This window comes from Rhamphochromis longiceps, linkage group LG10 (genome assembly GCF_057381845.1).
Source record: "Rhamphochromis longiceps isolate RC_006_pf linkage group LG10, R_longiceps_female_GT1.1, whole genome shotgun sequence".
Lineage (NCBI taxonomy): Eukaryota > Metazoa > Chordata > Actinopteri > Cichliformes > Cichlidae > Rhamphochromis > Rhamphochromis longiceps.
Window position 1 is genome coordinate 16,590,964 of NC_140566.1, and position 16,712 is coordinate 16,607,675.

Sequence of the window (16,712 nt, forward strand, 5' to 3'; positions counted from 1 at the left end):
TGTCATCTAAGCAAAGATGTCCCTATATTTCTGCCATGCCTTCCATATTAGTATGTTTACATTATAATGGACATAAGAATAACAGCCCAGATTAAAATTTTGTCTATATAAAGTCGTATTTTCATTAAATAATTCTAATTATAGCTCATGGAGGATGTGAGCTTTAGGAGGACTGAGTTTAGGATTAAGATTAACTGCTGTATTCATTTGTTTGCTTCCTGCAGTCTCCAGGACCTCCAGCGAGCTCGGACCTCCTCTCATTCACGCACCCGTACACTTCCCTCAGCCTTACAGTTTGCCTCTTCACTTCTACTACCCCGCAGTGGCATCCATGAGGCTTCAACATTTGACGACACATCAGAAGGGGCAGTGCACTATTTCTATGACGAGAGTGGTAAGTACCTTGTCTTGTCTAGACAGTCATTCTGTTTATCCTATTATTAAATGGGGAGATATGAGACTGAATTCATGAACAGTGGACTCTCCTTGAGTACCGATTCTTAGGACTTGCTACCTTGAAATGTTACCAGTCTGTTATTTGAGCTATTATTTTGAAGCATTATGTAAAGTAATTGTAATGTAATGGTCACTGGTATTTGAATCTACATAAAGAAAATCACTTGTCAGATTGCATTATTGTATACTCTGTCTGTGATTGCAGATTTTACACTGTTGAGGGTATTCATTTCTGCTGTGTCTCTGTTATATAACAGGAGTAAAGAGGTCCTACACATTTGGACCTGCTGGAGGCGGCTATGAGGACCCAGTTCAGTAAGTTATAAAGTTTTTATTGCCAAGTGTCTTTCTTTTCTACAGACTACGAGAGTTATTGTTGTCATTAAAACATTACTAACAGCTACATTCAAGGCTGTGAAATTTTACACTTGCAGAGAAAGGGAGAGGCAGTCCCAATCTTCAAGCTTCACATCCACTGAGGTCCCAGAAGGGGCACCAGTCCTGTCCATGCTACAGCCCAGACAAGGGGCTTTACAGGGGATGCAGGTGCGCAGGGTGCCTCTGGAGATGCCCGAGGTTAGCAGTGCTTCATTGATTATTCCAAATAGGACATCAGTCGGCACATCAAAGCTAACTATCACAGACGGTCCTTCTAGATCCTGTTTCCTAATTCACACAATCTCTGAATTCTTACCTAGTTTGATCTGGATCACGAGTCTCTACAAGAGTCCCAAGAAAACACTTTGATGATTGAGGAGAAAGCCAAACCTAAACAGTACTATCGCTTTTGGGTGCTGCCTGGAAAGTGGCTGAGAGTCCGATATGATCGACTGGCTCTGCTTGCCTTATTAGACAGGTAAGACAAAACATTGGAAAAGAGAATGGATTACATTTTATTTAGTTACTTTTCTCTGTGACAGCAAAGAAAAATGTACAAAATGTACTCTGTTGCCCCTCAAATAATTAATACATAACAACATTTGTTTTTGTTTTAGTTTTGACAAATTATCAGTTCAAGTAAATATTTAACTTATAAAAGCAACTGAGTTCACTTTTAAACAGGTCCATGGTTTTGATTGAGAATTGATAGAGAAGATGGATTAACAAGTCCAACAAATTTGTTCACTCTGTATCATTTCTGAAGGCTGCTTTTCCTCTTACACTGAAGCAAAAGATTTTCATTCATAAGCGAAGTTCTTTTAAAGGATCAATTTAAAATATTTTCACTAAACAACAACTCAGAAAAATGTTATCCTGTGTTTTTCTTTCAAATACATAGAAGCTTGTGGCATGATATTATACAGGATGCATTGTAAACTGATTTAGATGAAACTTTAAGGTTTTACTATAATACTGATACTCGTTTTTTTTTGTTTTTTTTTAATGGGTTGTTTCGTTTGTAATGGATGAACCTCCTCATTGTCACAGGACTTATGTCCAGTAGGATATTGACTTAACACTTAATACACATTTGGTTTAATTTTTTTCATGAAGCACATTTTATTTACAAGTCAAAGACAAAATTTAGATATAATTTTGAGGTTTCTCAAATATGTACTGCTGCACCTTACTTTCCCAGGAACCGCCGTGTGGGAGAGAACGTGTTTGCTGTGGTGCTGGCCAGCCTGGTGGCATTCCTGGGGTTCCTGCTGCTGCTCCAAGGCTTTTTCAGGGACATTTGGGTCTTCCAGTTCTGCCTGGTCATTGCTAGTTGCCAGTACTCCTTACTGAAGGTACCTCTTATTTATGTTGTTTCTCTTACCAAAAGTCTTCAGCAAGTAACTTAATAATCGTCACTGTATGACCAAAACTTGTGTTCTTACAATGTCATAACATATAAGTGCTCAGTCTAAACTAAACTCTGAACCCCCGTTTGGTCCTGTGAAAATCTCTAAACAGATCGCGCAGGTGGAGATTTGGCAAAATCATATCCTGTCGAATTTAATCTTACTTAGAGCTTAGAGATTTGATGTTCATTTAAAAGAAAAAAGGGGGAAAAACAAATGGTTGTCAGACTTAGCCTATGTAAGACCGTTATAAGACTTTCTCTTACAACGCATCCTCTGTCAAGAGTACAATAATTGTGCAATTTAAAACAAGTCCAGTAATATGATACTGGACTTGTTTTAAAGCAATCTTTTAACATCATTGTTGTAGGAAGACTAAGTGCTCAAAATCCAGTCCAAGGGTCACAACAATTTTCAGTTAACCTGGTTAGCTAGAGCCAAGCAATTGTCGTTCCTATTTTTAACATACACGTGAAAGACATGAAGCCTAAATTCCCTGCCTCTTTGTTTTAGAGTGTACAGCCAGATGCAGCCTCTCCCATGCATGTGAGTAGTAGATTTAGGAATCCACATTTTATAAAATACTTTTGACCTTAAAATTATGGTATAACGTTGTTTCTCTCCTTGTCTGTTATGTAAAAGGGGCATAACTGGATCATTGTGTACAGTCGGCCAGTCTACTTCTGCTTATGCTGTGTGATGATCTGGATCTTTGACTTATCTGGGCGCTCTGGAAGTCTGCAGCCCTTCTCTCTCTATGGCATCATCATCTTCTCTGCGCAATTCCTGCTCTGTGTCAGGGATGTGCTCATTGGTTAGTATTATTCATGGATTCTTTTACATCAGGTTGATGTTCAGATTGACAGTGCTAGCATTGCTACATGCAGGTCTATCTTTCTTATTGCAGTGTTAATTAAATAGCCCTTAATATATCCTGATTGTAACACTGCTTTATGCAGGAGGAGGATTAGTGGGTTTTTAAACTGTAACCCATTTTTAAACACAATTTCCCCTCTTTTCATCCAACAGTGTTTGCCCTGTGTTTCCCAGTCATTTTCCTGTTTGGGTTGCTACCTCAGGTCAACACTTTTGTGATGTGTCTGCTGGAGCAGATTGACATGCACATTTTTGGTGGAACTGGTAAGAATATTATTACACGAATGGGATAATCGAATACTTGGAAGTTGAAAGTGTTAGACCATTTTTAGGAGGACAGTTTAAAAACCATGTGGTTATTTGAACACATCCTTGTGTTTATTGGTACATTTGAACACAGCAAAGTTTGTTTTGTTTTTTTTTAAAATGGTCACTACACACTATCACAGTAGGCAGTTAGATGTATGGTTATTGTTTCCGCCTTGGGAAGGCCTGGCTTCAGTAAACAATGCAAATAAAAAATTTTAAAAAATGAGAGATTCTGCTTGTGCATTGCTCAGAGAAACTAGTAAAAACAAATACTTTGAGTATTTCTGCCCAAACAGAATAATGAGAGTTGTCTACCGTTTGTGTCGTTGTGTCTCACCCATACCAGCCTAATTGTGTCTGATCTCTCTGTATTCTTTCCTCAGCCACTACCAGCCCCCTTTCATCTCTGTACAGCCTCATACGCAGTGTGCTGGTGGCTGCCCTGCTGTATGGATTTTGCCTCGGTGCCATAAATGTAAGTTGAACCAACTGACTGTCCCAGTTCGCACCTGTTATTAATGTGCGTCATGGGTGATCTGATCACAGGTAGACTGCTTACTCTCCACATATGTCTCAAGTGATCATTTGTGATTGCGTGTCACTTCCCGGCTCGGCATCTATGCAGACATACAGTATTATGTGTGTGAGCCACCACTCTCTTCTGCAGCAATTTATTGAAAAATGAGGAAATACGGATCATATGCAGGGCAAAAACGGAGTTTGTACAATTCTTATGAGCTTGATAGTCAAAATTTAGTATGAACACCTTTATTTTTTAATATTATGACCTCCTAGGCAAGCATTGCTGTAATTGTTAGCGCTCAGCTGTAAAAGGCTGATGGGGTATTGTTGTCACCCCTCTGGGTGGGTGAGCAGGTGACGTGAATACAGTAACTAACTAGAGAGTGAGGCGATGTAAGGTTTTCAGTATGGTCGAATGATTCATTGGTCGGTGCTAAGCGGCTTAACAGAACATTCTTGTCCAAGGACTGGCCTGAATGAATGAAAAAGCAGCCAATGGCCAAAGAGAAAACTTTGAAAGCCTGGATACCTATTGCTCAAGATCACTTTAAAAATTACAGGTCTAACTCCTTCGAAGCAAAATATAAAGAAATAAGACTGTGTACTGTAAAACAATATTATTTCAGTGACAAGTGGGTTTGATTTTTAACTGGTAAAAGGTAGAAATGCACTTCCCCTGACTATTCAGCTGGAAATTAAAAGAAGAAATCAAAACAGTGCAAGCTGTGTTTCTATTCCTTGACATGTTCAGGCAAGCCAAGTCGCCAAAAGAGCTGTTAATGTGTGATTATGTTAGTGTCAGGTGTGAACTTACTGAACACGACATGGAAGAGTTTGAACGTGTTTTTCCTATTACAGTCGTCTATTTGACTCCCCCCCCCCCCCCCCCCCCCCCCCTCTTTTTTTTTTTTTTTTTTTTTTTTTTCCATCAGGCACCGTGGGGGGACGCCCATGTTCCAGTACTGTTCTCCGCGTTTTGTGGGCTACTCCTGGCCTTATCCTACCACCTGAGCCGCCAAAGCAGCGATCCTACCATCCTTTGGTCAGTATTTCCTGTTTCATATCGGCAATGATGGTCTTGGGAGTCTTTATTGAATCTTCTTTTTAGATCCAGAATAGATTAACAGTTACTTAAAGAAGTCTATATAGCAAGATAGATAGCAAGTCTAAAGTGTAGTTTGTGTGTTTTACAAAGTTAGCTACAATCCAAGACATAAAAATGATGCTAATGGCCAAGAGACACTGCTGCTGTCTTGATCATCTGTGAAGACTTTGATGATAGATTGTATCTTTCTGTGGTATTTCTTGTAACTCTTTCTTTTATGCTTTTTACCCGTAACATCAGGTCACTGGTCCGGTCTAAATTATTCCCAGAACTGGAGAACCGAAACCCAGAAGAACCCCCTGTGGAAATCAAGGACCCTCTTCCTGATAAGCTACGCAACTCTGTGGTAACTACTGTTGCTCACCAGCCTGCAGTTTAATTTTTATGTAATGATTTAATTAGCTTTAAAATCAATCTGTCTATTTATAGAAAGAGATTCTTCATTCGGACCTCGTCATCTGTCCCCTCATGGCTGTGATTACCTTTGCCATCAGTGCCAGCACAGTTTTCATCGCTCTTCAAGTTAGTTGGAGCAGTATGCATGACCTTACTCTCGCATCATTTTTGTATATAGACTTAATTAAAATGTTTCTCTTTTTGCTCTTGCTCCGCAGCCTGCTCTTAGCGTTGTCTTATACATCCTGGCTGGAGTTGTTGGCTTCATTACACACTATCTCCTGCCTCAGCTCCGCAAACAGCTGCCATGGTTCTGCCTGGCTCACCCTTTGCTCCGCTCCAAAGAGTATAGTCAATTTGAGGTCCGAGGTGGGTGTCTGATTGCATCTTTTATCTTCATTCACATGCACAGAAAAATAACATCTAGAAATACATGTATAGTATAACAGGCTTTGGAAACTGAAATGTTATAAGTTGTTCTAATTACAAAAAGTAAGATCTCCAGCTGAAAGTGCTCTTGAGAAAACACTCCCGGCAAACTTCATAGGCTGCTTCACCAGACAATACATAACTATTTTTAAACAACAGTCAGCTGCATATTTTGAATATGATTTGAATATCATTGATTAATTAAGTAATATATATTAAGTAATATATACACTCAACACTAAAAATAAATCAGTTATTTTATCTCAAGATTTTTGTGTTAGAAGTTGTTTAAAATGATCAAATTACTGTCATGTCTTCTTGAGTTTATCTTTAAATATTTTACAGACAATTTTTGCAATGTTTTTAATAGTGCTAGTCAGCCACAACTTTAAAAGCATCTGCTTAATATTGAATAGATTCTCCTTGTGCTACTAGAATAGCTCTGATTCATCAGAACATGGACATTGGAGCCTTGGGGTGTCTGGCACTGAGATGGTGACAGTGATAGTTCCTGTGGGCCAGTTTAGGCTTGATTTTTGAAATTTAGTGGGCAGGCCTGGTCTCTTTATTGAATTCTTCAGGCAATTTCTAAGCATTTTTGCAGTGTGGTAGAGCATACAAGCCTGCTGGAGGAGGATGGGTGTTTCTGGGAGTATCGTTACAACCCAGAAACATCCACATGAATCCCAAGTGAGTAACACTGATCTCACAATCCTGCAGTGATGATCAGATCAGTTTTATTCATGTCATCTGTCAGTGGTTTTATTGTTGTGGCTAATTAGTGTATTGAACCTCTTTTAAAACTTCACTTTTCTTTTTCTTCACAGCTGTGGTGGGATATCTGCAGTTTGTGAATTACTCCACATTTGTAACATATTTTTTTTTCTTTCTGTTTGACCCAGATGCTGCTCAGTTGATGTGGTTTGAGAAGCTGTACGCATGGCTTCAGTGTGTGGAGAAATATTTTATCTACCCAGCTGTAGTGCTGAACTCCCTGACCACCGAAGCTCGAACAGTGGGCCAGAATCACAAAGAGCTGGACATCTAGTAAGCATTTCCTCGTCCTGGTTCTGTTAATATTTTAAATGTTATACTGTTATACTTTTCTTTATCTCTGCTCCCTGTGAACATGTGCTGTCTGCTGGATGTGTTGAACTCTCCCATGTGTGCCTTATGTCCCATCTCCCTCTGCTGTCTTCTTTTTCCCATCATCCCCAACCGGTGGTGGCAGCTGCCCCTCCCTGAGCCTGATTTTTTTTTTTCTTCTGGTCTTTTGATAGTTGGTGTTTTCTCTAATATTGTACCCCCTTTCCCTACAGTATAAAGTTTCTTGTGGGGACAGTTGTTGTGATTTGGCACTATATACATCCATTCGAATTGAATTGAACTCTTGAAACGGGTGATTTTAAAAATGTGAACATCAAGAGAAATTTGTCAGGTTTTATTTCATTAAACAGTGTAGTAGTATATTGTATGTTACCTGTGATTTTCTTTTCTTTGAAGAAGTAGTAGTTTGTTTTCGTCATTTTCAAAAAATGAGTGTGAGAACCACAGTGAAGATTTTTACAGCAGTCTTTGCAGTCGTGTAAAAAACTGTGATGATTCAGTAGCTTTTAAAGCTTCAGTTCATTCAGTTTTGTGCACTTTTCTTTGTGCACAGCTCCATTAAGGTCCCACCACAGCATTTCAGTTAGGTTAATGTCTGGACTTTTTTGGGGCCATTGCAGCATCTTAATTTTTTTAATTTTCACACATTTTGTGTAGATTTGCTGCTGTGAGTGGAATTATTGTTCTGTTGCACCAACTCACTTTTGGCTAAGGACACACTGGCTGATGCTCACTTAATGAACTTTTTATTAGCAGCAACTTGCTGCTACTTACACTCTTACAGTGGGGCAAAAAAGTATTTAGTCAGCCACCGATTGTGCAAGTTCCCCCACCTAAAATGATGACAGAGGTCAGTAATTTGCACCAGAGGTACACTTCAACTGTGAGAGACAGAATGTGAAAAAAAAATCCATGAATCCACATGGTAGGATTTGTAAAGAATTTATTCGTAAATTAGGGTGGAAAATTAAGTATTTGGTCACCTCAAACAAGGAAAATCTCTGGCTCTCACAGACCTGTAACGTCCTCTGTAAGAAGCGTTTCTGTCCCCCACTCGTTACCTGTATGAATGGCACCTGTTTGAACTCATCATCTGTATAAAAGACACCTGTCCACAGCCTCAAACAGTCAGACTCCAAACTCCGCCATGGCCAAGACCAAAGAGCTTTCGAAGGACACCAGGAAAAGTATTGTAGACCTGCACCAGACTGGGAAGAGTGAATCTACAATAGGCAAGCAGCTTGGTGTGAAAAAATCAACTGTGGGAGCAATCATCAGAAAATGGAAGACATACAAGACCACTGATAATCTCCCTCGATCTGGGGCTCCACGCAAGATCTCATCCCGTGGGGTCAAAATGATCATGAGAACGGTGAGCAAAGATCCCAGAACCACACGGGGGGACCTGGTGAATGACCTGCAGAGAGCTGGGACCAAAGTAACAAAGGTCACCATCAGTAACACACTACAACGGCAGGGAATCAAATCCCGCAGTGCCAGACGTGTTCCGCTGCTGAAGCCAGTGCATGTCCAGGCCCGTCTGAAGTTTGCCAGAGAGCACATGGATGATACAGCAGAGGATTGGGAGAATGTCATGTGGTCAGATGAAACCAAAGTAGAACTTTTTGGTATAAACTCAACTCGTCGTGTTTGGAGGAAGAAGAATACTGAGTTGCATCCCAAGAACACCATACCTACTGTGAAGCATGGGGGTGGAAACATCATGCTATGGGGCTGTTTTTCTGCCAAGGGGACAGGACGACTGATCCGTGTTAAGGACAGAATGAATGGGGCCATGTATCGTGAGATTTTGAGCCAAAACCTCCTTCCATCAGTGAGAACTTTGAAGATGAAACGAGGCTGGGTCTTCCAACATGACAATGATCCAAAACACACCGCCCGGGCAACAAAGGAGTGGCTCCGTAAGAAGCATTTGAAAGTCCTGGAGTGGCCTAGCCAGTCTCCAGACCTCAACCCCATAGAAAATCTGTGGCGGGAGTTGAAAGTCCGTGTTGCTCGGCGACAGCCCCAAAACATCACTGCTCTCGAGAAGATCTGCATGGAGGAATGGGCCAAAATACCAGCTACTGTGTGTGCAAACCTGGTAAAGACCCATAGTAAACGTTTGACCTCTGTTATTGCCAACAAAGGTTATGTTACAAAGTATTGAGTTGTATTTTTGTTATTGACCAAATACTTATTTTCCACCCTAATTTACGAATAAATTCTTTACAAATCCTACCATGTGGATTCATGGATTTTTTTTTCACATTCTGTCTCTCACAGTTGAAGTGTACCTCTGGCGCAAATTACTGACCTCTGTCATCATTTTAGGTGGGGGAACTTGCACAATCGGTGGCTGACTAAATACTTTTTTGCCCCACTGTAATTCTCTAGGAATTAAAGGTGGATTTAGTTTTTCTGTATAAAGTGTTGCGAAAACCTTTCTTTTCACATCACTGTAAAATTATGCACACTTCTCTGCAAACTCTAAAGAAAGGGGTTAAACTGTAGCACGTACACGCAATCACTAGCACCTGTTGTTGAATAATCATTTCATTTCTTACTCTGTTGTTGTAACCATATGTTAGCATATGTTGATTTTTTTCTTCTCCCCCCCCCCCTCTCTTCCTCGAACCCTCCAGTAGCCGAGCTTTCTTTATCTCGGTAGCTGGAATGAAGCTGCTGCGTTCGTCCTTCTGTACCCCATCGCAGCAGTACGTCACACTGTGCTTCACCACACTCTTCTTCCACTACGACTATCCACACTTCTCAGAGACCTTCTTAATCGATTACTACTTCATGTCCATTCTCTTCAGCAAGGTTAGAAAAATTTCATATTTGTAGCATTCTTTCGTCACAAATGATTTTGTTCTACTTTAGAAACAGCTTCCTGCACACAAATAGTCTTAATCGTCTTATTTCTGTAGCAAATATGAATACTATTTTTACATGCGCATGTGTGTGAGAGTTGATAATGATGAATGTTTGAATGTTTTCAGATGTGGGACCTGCTGTACAAGCTGCGTTTCGTGCTGACCTACATTGCCCCCTGGCAGATCACTTGGGGCTCAGCCTTTCATGCCTTTGCTCAGCCCTTTGCTGTGCCCCGTATCCTTATTCAGCTTGATTTTGTGATAGTAGGAATACACCAGTGCCAAATTTAAGGTTGATAGAGTATAAGATGGCAAATTGTAGCTTTAAGATGTGACAAAGGTATTTTATGTTGCAAGATTATTGAATTGTTTTGCATTACTGCACAGAGGTTATTGTTATTTTGTGCTGTATTCTTTATTTTGATAGTCTTAAGTGTCAGTGAAGTTATTCAGTGGAGATTTTTGTTTTGCTTTGGGGGTTTTGGTGACATGTCCTTAACTCTTGCTATTTCAGACTCTGCTGTTCTTTTTGTCCAAGCTGTCTTTTCTGCCATCTTCTCCACACCTCTCAATCCTGTCCTTGGCAGTGCTGTATTTGTCACCTCATACACCAGGCCCGTTAAATTCTGGGAGCGCGACTACAAGTATGTGTTTGGTTAAATAACCTTTGCAAGTGTGAAACTGTATATCTTACACTCTTAATATAAATTAAATCTATTTGGTTTTAATCCTAATTTGTCCTGTTTACAGCACCAAGAGGGTCGATCATTCCAATACTAGACTTGCCACCCAGTTAGACCGCAACCCAGGTATGCCACAGTGTTCCCTCCTGTCGATGCTTACCGATTTTTGTTCTGAAATGAAGGTGACAGTCTGTTTTGTTTTTATCATTAAGGTGCTGATGACAACAATTTGAACTCTATTTTCTACGAGCACCTGACCCGCTCTCTGCAGCACAGCCTCTGTGGAGACTTACTGCTCGGCCGCTGGGGGAACTACAGCACGGGCGACTGCTTCATCCTCGCGTCAGACTACCTCAACGCTCTGGTCCACATCATCGAAATCGGCAACGGCCTTGTGACCTTCCAGCTGAGGGGTCTAGAGTTCAGAGGTCAGCAGCTTGCGATGTTTAGAGCTCATAAAATAGTAATGTAGTTTTTAGTTGTTTACCATCTTGTTGTGACGTGGACATCAGTCAAATGTTGTGAAAAAGTACTTATTATGGGGATGTGGTGCTGTAGCTTAATCAGTAGTTAAAAAGAGGTTTCTGATGGCACTAGTTTCCCTGGAATATAAAGCTTTAGGTGGCAGCAGACGTAGAAGTTTCTCGATTTAACTTGTCATAAAGTAAATGTTAAATAAATGTAAATGTCGTCACATTATTTCATGCCGATAGAAAAATTACACGATTGACGATGAAATTCGTACCCTGTGCAATTATGTCTGCCATTAAGTATGAAATCTCCGTGGAAAATGAAGGCTTGATTGCAGAGGAATGAGGGGGAGAGATTGAAAAGTCGTCTAAAGCCACTTCACCTTCATATTTTGAAGATTACTTTGTGTTTAAGTTCTTACAGCATATTTTTATTCTTAAAAGAGATCAGTTTCACATCTGTCGGTTTATTTTAAGGTCATTGAGGATTCAAAAAAAAAAAAAAAAGTTGTGCGTCAGCCTCTGAAGAGGTTGTCACTTGGCAAAGCGGGGCTTTATGATCTATAATGATACGACCTTAAAACCGATGATTTTTTTGGTTAAGTTTAATCTTTTTTTATTTTTTAGCTGAGTAAAATTATTCAAGGCCAAGCATTATTCAAGGCCAAGCAAGTGTTTCTACCTGTTCTTAATCATATCGTTCCTCTTGTTTCTCTCCTGCTGGAGTCTGTGACAGCTGCTAGAGCTGTAGGGTAAAAGATTATTAAATTTGACACTCTGACTTTGACAGTCATTTCACCAAGTTTCATTATAATGTCTCACTCTGTCACGACCAGTGAATGAGTGATTGGAGCTCTCTTTATGCACACAGCTTTTAAAGCGTTTAAAGAATATGATCACACTGTCACTGGATTCGTCGTATCTCAGAAATGCTTTGACCTATTGGAGACCTATTGGCATTTGGACACCACATCAAATAATTAGGTGGTGTTTAGCCTTAAATAAGCATAACATCTCTTATTGGTTATACCCCGTGTGACACATGTTAGCCTAATTTGGTGACTCTTAAAAACCTCACCAAGATTTTATTGATTTTAAAACTCATTAAAGTCAGTCCAAATTAGCTGAAGAGTCTCATGTGTTGACATGAAACCTATGTACAGCACCTCTTACCAGCGTAATTTTAGAAAACAAAAAAGGTCACCTTTTAACACAAGATACTTTTTCTGATTTTATCAAAGTTCATTTTCTGCAAGGGGTGGCAGTCTAAGCAGAGATATCAACATTTTCCTTTCCCCAGCAATCTCCTACAGCTCATCTGGGCAGAAACTGAGGCGTTTCCGAATTAATGGAGAGCTATAATCTCTCCAGGGTGTACTGGGTTTGCCCCAGGGCTGCCTCTCAGTAGGACATGCCCCAGAACACCTCATGTAGGAGGCATTCTAGTCAGATCCATCAAACTACCTCAAATGTGGAGGAGTTAGTGGCTCTTTTCTGAACTCTATCACCTTATCACTGTGGGAGAGAGCAGTCACCCTTCAGAGAAGCTAATTTCCACCACTTGTATCAATGATCTTGTTCTTTCAGTCACTACCCAGAGCTTGTGACCGTATGGGAGCTGGAGTAGCTAGAGATAATTGATACCTCTACCACAACAGACCAGTGCAGCATCCAGTACAGATACTGTGCCACTCTGTCAATCTCTTGCTCCGCTCCTCCTGACTCATGAATAAGACCCAGAGATACTTAAACTCCTCCACTTAGAGCAGCAACTCATCCCAGATGTGGAGGATCTCCTTCGTGTCATTGTACAGTCTTTACCTTAGAGTATAAAGCACCTTTAGATAACTGTTGTTCTGATTTGGCGCAGTATGAATAAAATTGAATTGAGTGAAGACACCCGTTGGACCTCAGACTTGGAGGTGCTAATTTTCCTCGCAGCTGCAAACTGCCTTAGCCCAAGCTGGAGGTCACAGGCTGACGAAGCCAAACAAACCAAGAACAAAGACGAGATCCTGAGGCCACTCAAGCCAAAACCGTCAGCCAATTACAACACACGCAGAAACTCTGTCCATAAAAGTTTTAAACACATTATGCAGATATATATTTTTTTGAAGTTGTGTTTTCCAGGCAGATTGTGTCAGTGTCATCTGTTGGAGCCCTTTAATAGAGCAGCTAATCCTTATGTTTCACATCTTTCCAGGTACCTACTGTCAGCAGAGGGAGGTAGAAGCAATCACAGAGGGGGTGGAGGAGGATGAAGGCTGCTGCTGCTGTGAACCAGGTCACCTGCCTCACATGTTGTCATTCAATGCTGCCTTTGGACAGCGCTGGCTGGCCTGGGAGGTGGCTGCTACAAAGTACGTGCTCGAAGGCTACAGCATCAGCGACAACAATGCCGCCTCCATGTTGCAAGTATTTGACCTTCGTAAGATCCTCATCACATACTACGTCAAGGTGAGCCAATGTTGAGGAGCTGTTTTTACTCTGTTCTCACATCATGCTTTTTGCGTTTTATTGCAGTTGGTTTTGTTTACTTTAGTTGACTCGAGGCTGTTTTACTTCTGTGATGAAGAGCAAGTCATAGAAATTTAGAAGCTAAGATATGAAGCTAAAATATGCACATACTTGTAATCCTTGATGTGGATTTAAAGCTGTCTACAAAAATGTTTTCCTAGCGTGACTAGTATTTTGGATTATGTATTTGTTGTGTCCAATAGAGCATCATCTACTATGTGAGTCGATCTTCTAAGCTGGAAGAGTGGCTGACCAATGAAACAATTCAGGAGGCTTTACGACCTTGTCTCGGATCAAACTACGTAGACAGTGACCCCACCTTCAACCTGAACATTGACGAGGACTATGATCACAGAGCGTCCGGCATCACCCCGTCCTCATTCTGCATGGTTTACCTGGACTGGATTCAGTACTGCAACAGCAGGCGCCAGACAGTAAGACTCCTCCACAACATTTAAACTATAATGTCACATGCGTGGGTTGCATTTGTAGTGCTTTTTCCCTTATGCTACACATATTTTGATCATAACGGATCAAGTATATCTTGCTTTCATGTGCACAAGAAGATGCTATTTGGTCGCATTTTTCTAAATGACATCTGTTGTCTTCCACTTTATGTCTGTCATTAGGATACTTTTTTCATCATTACAAACAAGTGAAATGTTTAATAACAGAAATACAGAAGGCATTAAATGTACAACATTGCACAATTTATTTGTGCTTCACTGTGTTTTAGCCGGTGACTTGCGAAAGAGATTCTCCACTTGTCAACCTCTGTTTTGGCCTCTGTATCCTGGGAAGAAGAGCCTTGGGCACGGCCTCACACAGCATGTCAGCAAGGTAAGTTCACCAGGCCGCACAACCATGTCTGTCACTGTTGCTGATGCCATGCATATATATGCTAAGAATATGGCAGATTTATTGTTGTTTTGTTTGTTTGACAGCTTGGAACCGTTTCTCTATGGCCTTCATGCACTCTTCAAGGGAGACTTCCGCATCACATCTCCTCGTGACGAGTGGGTGTTTGCGGATATGGACCTGCTGAATCGGGTCGTAGCACCAGGAGTGCGGATGTCACTCAAACTGCACCAGGTACCAGAGAAGAAAACTAGTGCTGGAGTGCCAATATTTACTCTTTTTTTTGATACTGAAGTGAGACTGTTTGTATAATCTGTGTTTCTTTCAGGATCACTTTACATCTCCAGATGAGTACGAGGATCCTATGGTCCTGTTTGACGCCATCACTGCCAATGAGGAAAAGATGTTGATATCACACGAGGGTGACCCCGTGTGGCGAAGCGCTATTCTAGCAAACATGCCTTCACTCCTAGCACTGCGCCACATCATGGATGACGGCAGTGACGAGTACAAGATCATCATGCTTAACAAGAGATTCCTCAGCTTCAGAGTTATCAAGGTCGCAGCTTGTTACGTTTAGCACTTCTTCTTTTTTTGTCTTGTTGTCTCTGACTCATCACATGCCTGGATTGTCAGATCCTCATCTCTCTTTTTTCTGCCCTCCATAGGTGAACAGAGAGTGTGTGCGTGGGTTGTGGGCGGGGCAGCAGCAGGAGCTGGTTTTCCTGCGCAACCGTAACCCCGAACGAGGAAGCATTCAAAATGCCAAACAAGCGCTGAGGAATATGATTAACTCCTCGTGCGACCAGCCCATCGGCTACCCCATTTACGTGTCCCCCCTCACAACCTCTTATGCTGGGGAACACAGCCAGCTCCGCTCTGTGTGGGGAGGACCAGTCAGCCCACACAACATTTACACCTGGCTCATCAGCAGCTGGGACAGGTGCAAATTCTTTGCTTAAATAAATGTACACATGAGCTTTAAGAGAGAGTAAACATAACTGTAACATATGTCTCCCTGCAGGTTACAGAAAGGGTGCGGGGCTGGCTGCAACAGCGGGGGGAACATAGAAGACTCAGACTGTGGAGGCGGCTCCACCTCCATCTCCACCAACCCAGCTGTTCACACCACCCAGAGTACACCAGCCTCCAGCCTTCCACAGCCACACATCACCACTGTCCAGCCCTCGATGGGTAAGAACCGAAACAGAAATGGAGGTGTTTTTGTTAGCTTGTTATGGTCACATGAAGATGAAATGTATTGCAAGTATTTTATTTTTAGGAGTTAAAAGTGCTTTTTTTTCTTACACTTCAGGCACAGACAACCCTGTTGGTCCAACCCAGAGCTGGCATCACCACCCTCAGCCTCTCCCATTAGCTCTGCTCAGCCAGTCAGAGGGCAGAATGGAGGCAGGACTTCTCTCATCCCTACAGCGTACATCCTCCATCCAGGGTCTCCTGGGCCAGCAGCTGTCCAGCTCCCAGCTCTCCTTCAGCAGCTCAGTGGCTCCTCCACCTCTGCCAGGCCCGGAGCGCTTCTGCCCAGCAAGTCTCCTGGAGAGCTCGGGGCACAGAACGGGCCAGCGGGCTGGCCTTGGCCCGGGCAGCGGACTACACTATGAGAGCCACTTTAGCAAGTGGAGTTTTTCAGGGAGGAAGGGCTTTAATGGACCAGCTTCAACGGAGGGGGAAGGAGCACCATTACAGACCATACGCACACAGGTAAGGAGACTGTCCATAGTTGTTCAGTTCTTTAAAAAGATCCAGAAATACAGATACTCACGCTCAGTCAGTACACTCTGATGCATAAATCACCTGACTCTTTCTCTATTAATCAAACAAATCCAGCAAATTCAATTTCAATTTCAATTTTATTTCTATAGCACATTTAAAAGTCACAGGTACAACAAAGTGCTTCACAGACGAGCCATACTTGCAGGTTTACAGCAAAAGAAAACAATCAACAACAAAAATACAGTTATAGGATGGTACTATTGCAACAAGCATGAACCGGGAAGAAATTAAGCTAAGTAGTTTGAAAGGCAAGCTTAAACAAATGGGTTTTTAACCGTGATTTGAAAGATTGAATAGTTTCCGACGCACGGACATCAACCGGCAGGCTGTTCCACAGTTTTGGTGCAGCAAAAGCAAAGGCACGATCCCCCTTCGTCTTTAGTCGAGACATTGGTTGCATTAGGAGCCCCTGATTAGAGGATCTGAGTGCCCTTGTAGGGATATATAAATTAAGAAGGTCAATCAAATAACTGGGTGCCAAGTTATTTAAGATTTTAAAAGTGTATAGAAGAATTTTAAAAACAATA

General features: G+C 41.6%; 1 protein-coding gene across 2 annotated transcripts in view; it reads left to right on the forward strand.

The window, feature by feature from the left end:
• LOC146660581 (pecanex-like protein 3) overlaps positions 1-16,712 on the forward strand; it is a 32,965-nt gene that overhangs the window by 12,021 nt on the left and 4,232 nt on the right. For both annotated transcript variants that reach the window (XM_085420525.1, XM_085420526.1), the window contains exons 9-35: positions 225-394; positions 714-771; positions 891-1,032; positions 1,155-1,312; positions 2,036-2,189; positions 2,757-2,789; positions 2,886-3,057; positions 3,273-3,383; positions 3,812-3,903; positions 4,883-4,992; positions 5,296-5,401; positions 5,485-5,577; positions 5,670-5,820; positions 6,783-6,927; positions 9,633-9,810; positions 9,990-10,098; positions 10,378-10,507; positions 10,614-10,672; positions 10,759-10,974; positions 13,220-13,473; positions 13,737-13,967; positions 14,270-14,373; positions 14,478-14,625; positions 14,720-14,950; positions 15,060-15,334; positions 15,416-15,585; positions 15,707-16,113. In XM_085420525.1, coding sequence (XP_085276651.1) covers positions 225-394; positions 714-771; positions 891-1,032; positions 1,155-1,312; positions 2,036-2,189; positions 2,757-2,789; positions 2,886-3,057; positions 3,273-3,383; positions 3,812-3,903; positions 4,883-4,992; positions 5,296-5,401; positions 5,485-5,577; positions 5,670-5,820; positions 6,783-6,927; positions 9,633-9,810; positions 9,990-10,098; positions 10,378-10,507; positions 10,614-10,672; positions 10,759-10,974; positions 13,220-13,473; positions 13,737-13,967; positions 14,270-14,373; positions 14,478-14,625; positions 14,720-14,950; positions 15,060-15,334; positions 15,416-15,585; positions 15,707-16,113 — 4,207 coding nt within the window. The remainder of the gene's footprint in view (positions 1-224; positions 395-713; positions 772-890; positions 1,033-1,154; positions 1,313-2,035; positions 2,190-2,756; positions 2,790-2,885; positions 3,058-3,272; positions 3,384-3,811; positions 3,904-4,882; positions 4,993-5,295; positions 5,402-5,484; positions 5,578-5,669; positions 5,821-6,782; positions 6,928-9,632; positions 9,811-9,989; positions 10,099-10,377; positions 10,508-10,613; positions 10,673-10,758; positions 10,975-13,219; positions 13,474-13,736; positions 13,968-14,269; positions 14,374-14,477; positions 14,626-14,719; positions 14,951-15,059; positions 15,335-15,415; positions 15,586-15,706; positions 16,114-16,712) is intronic.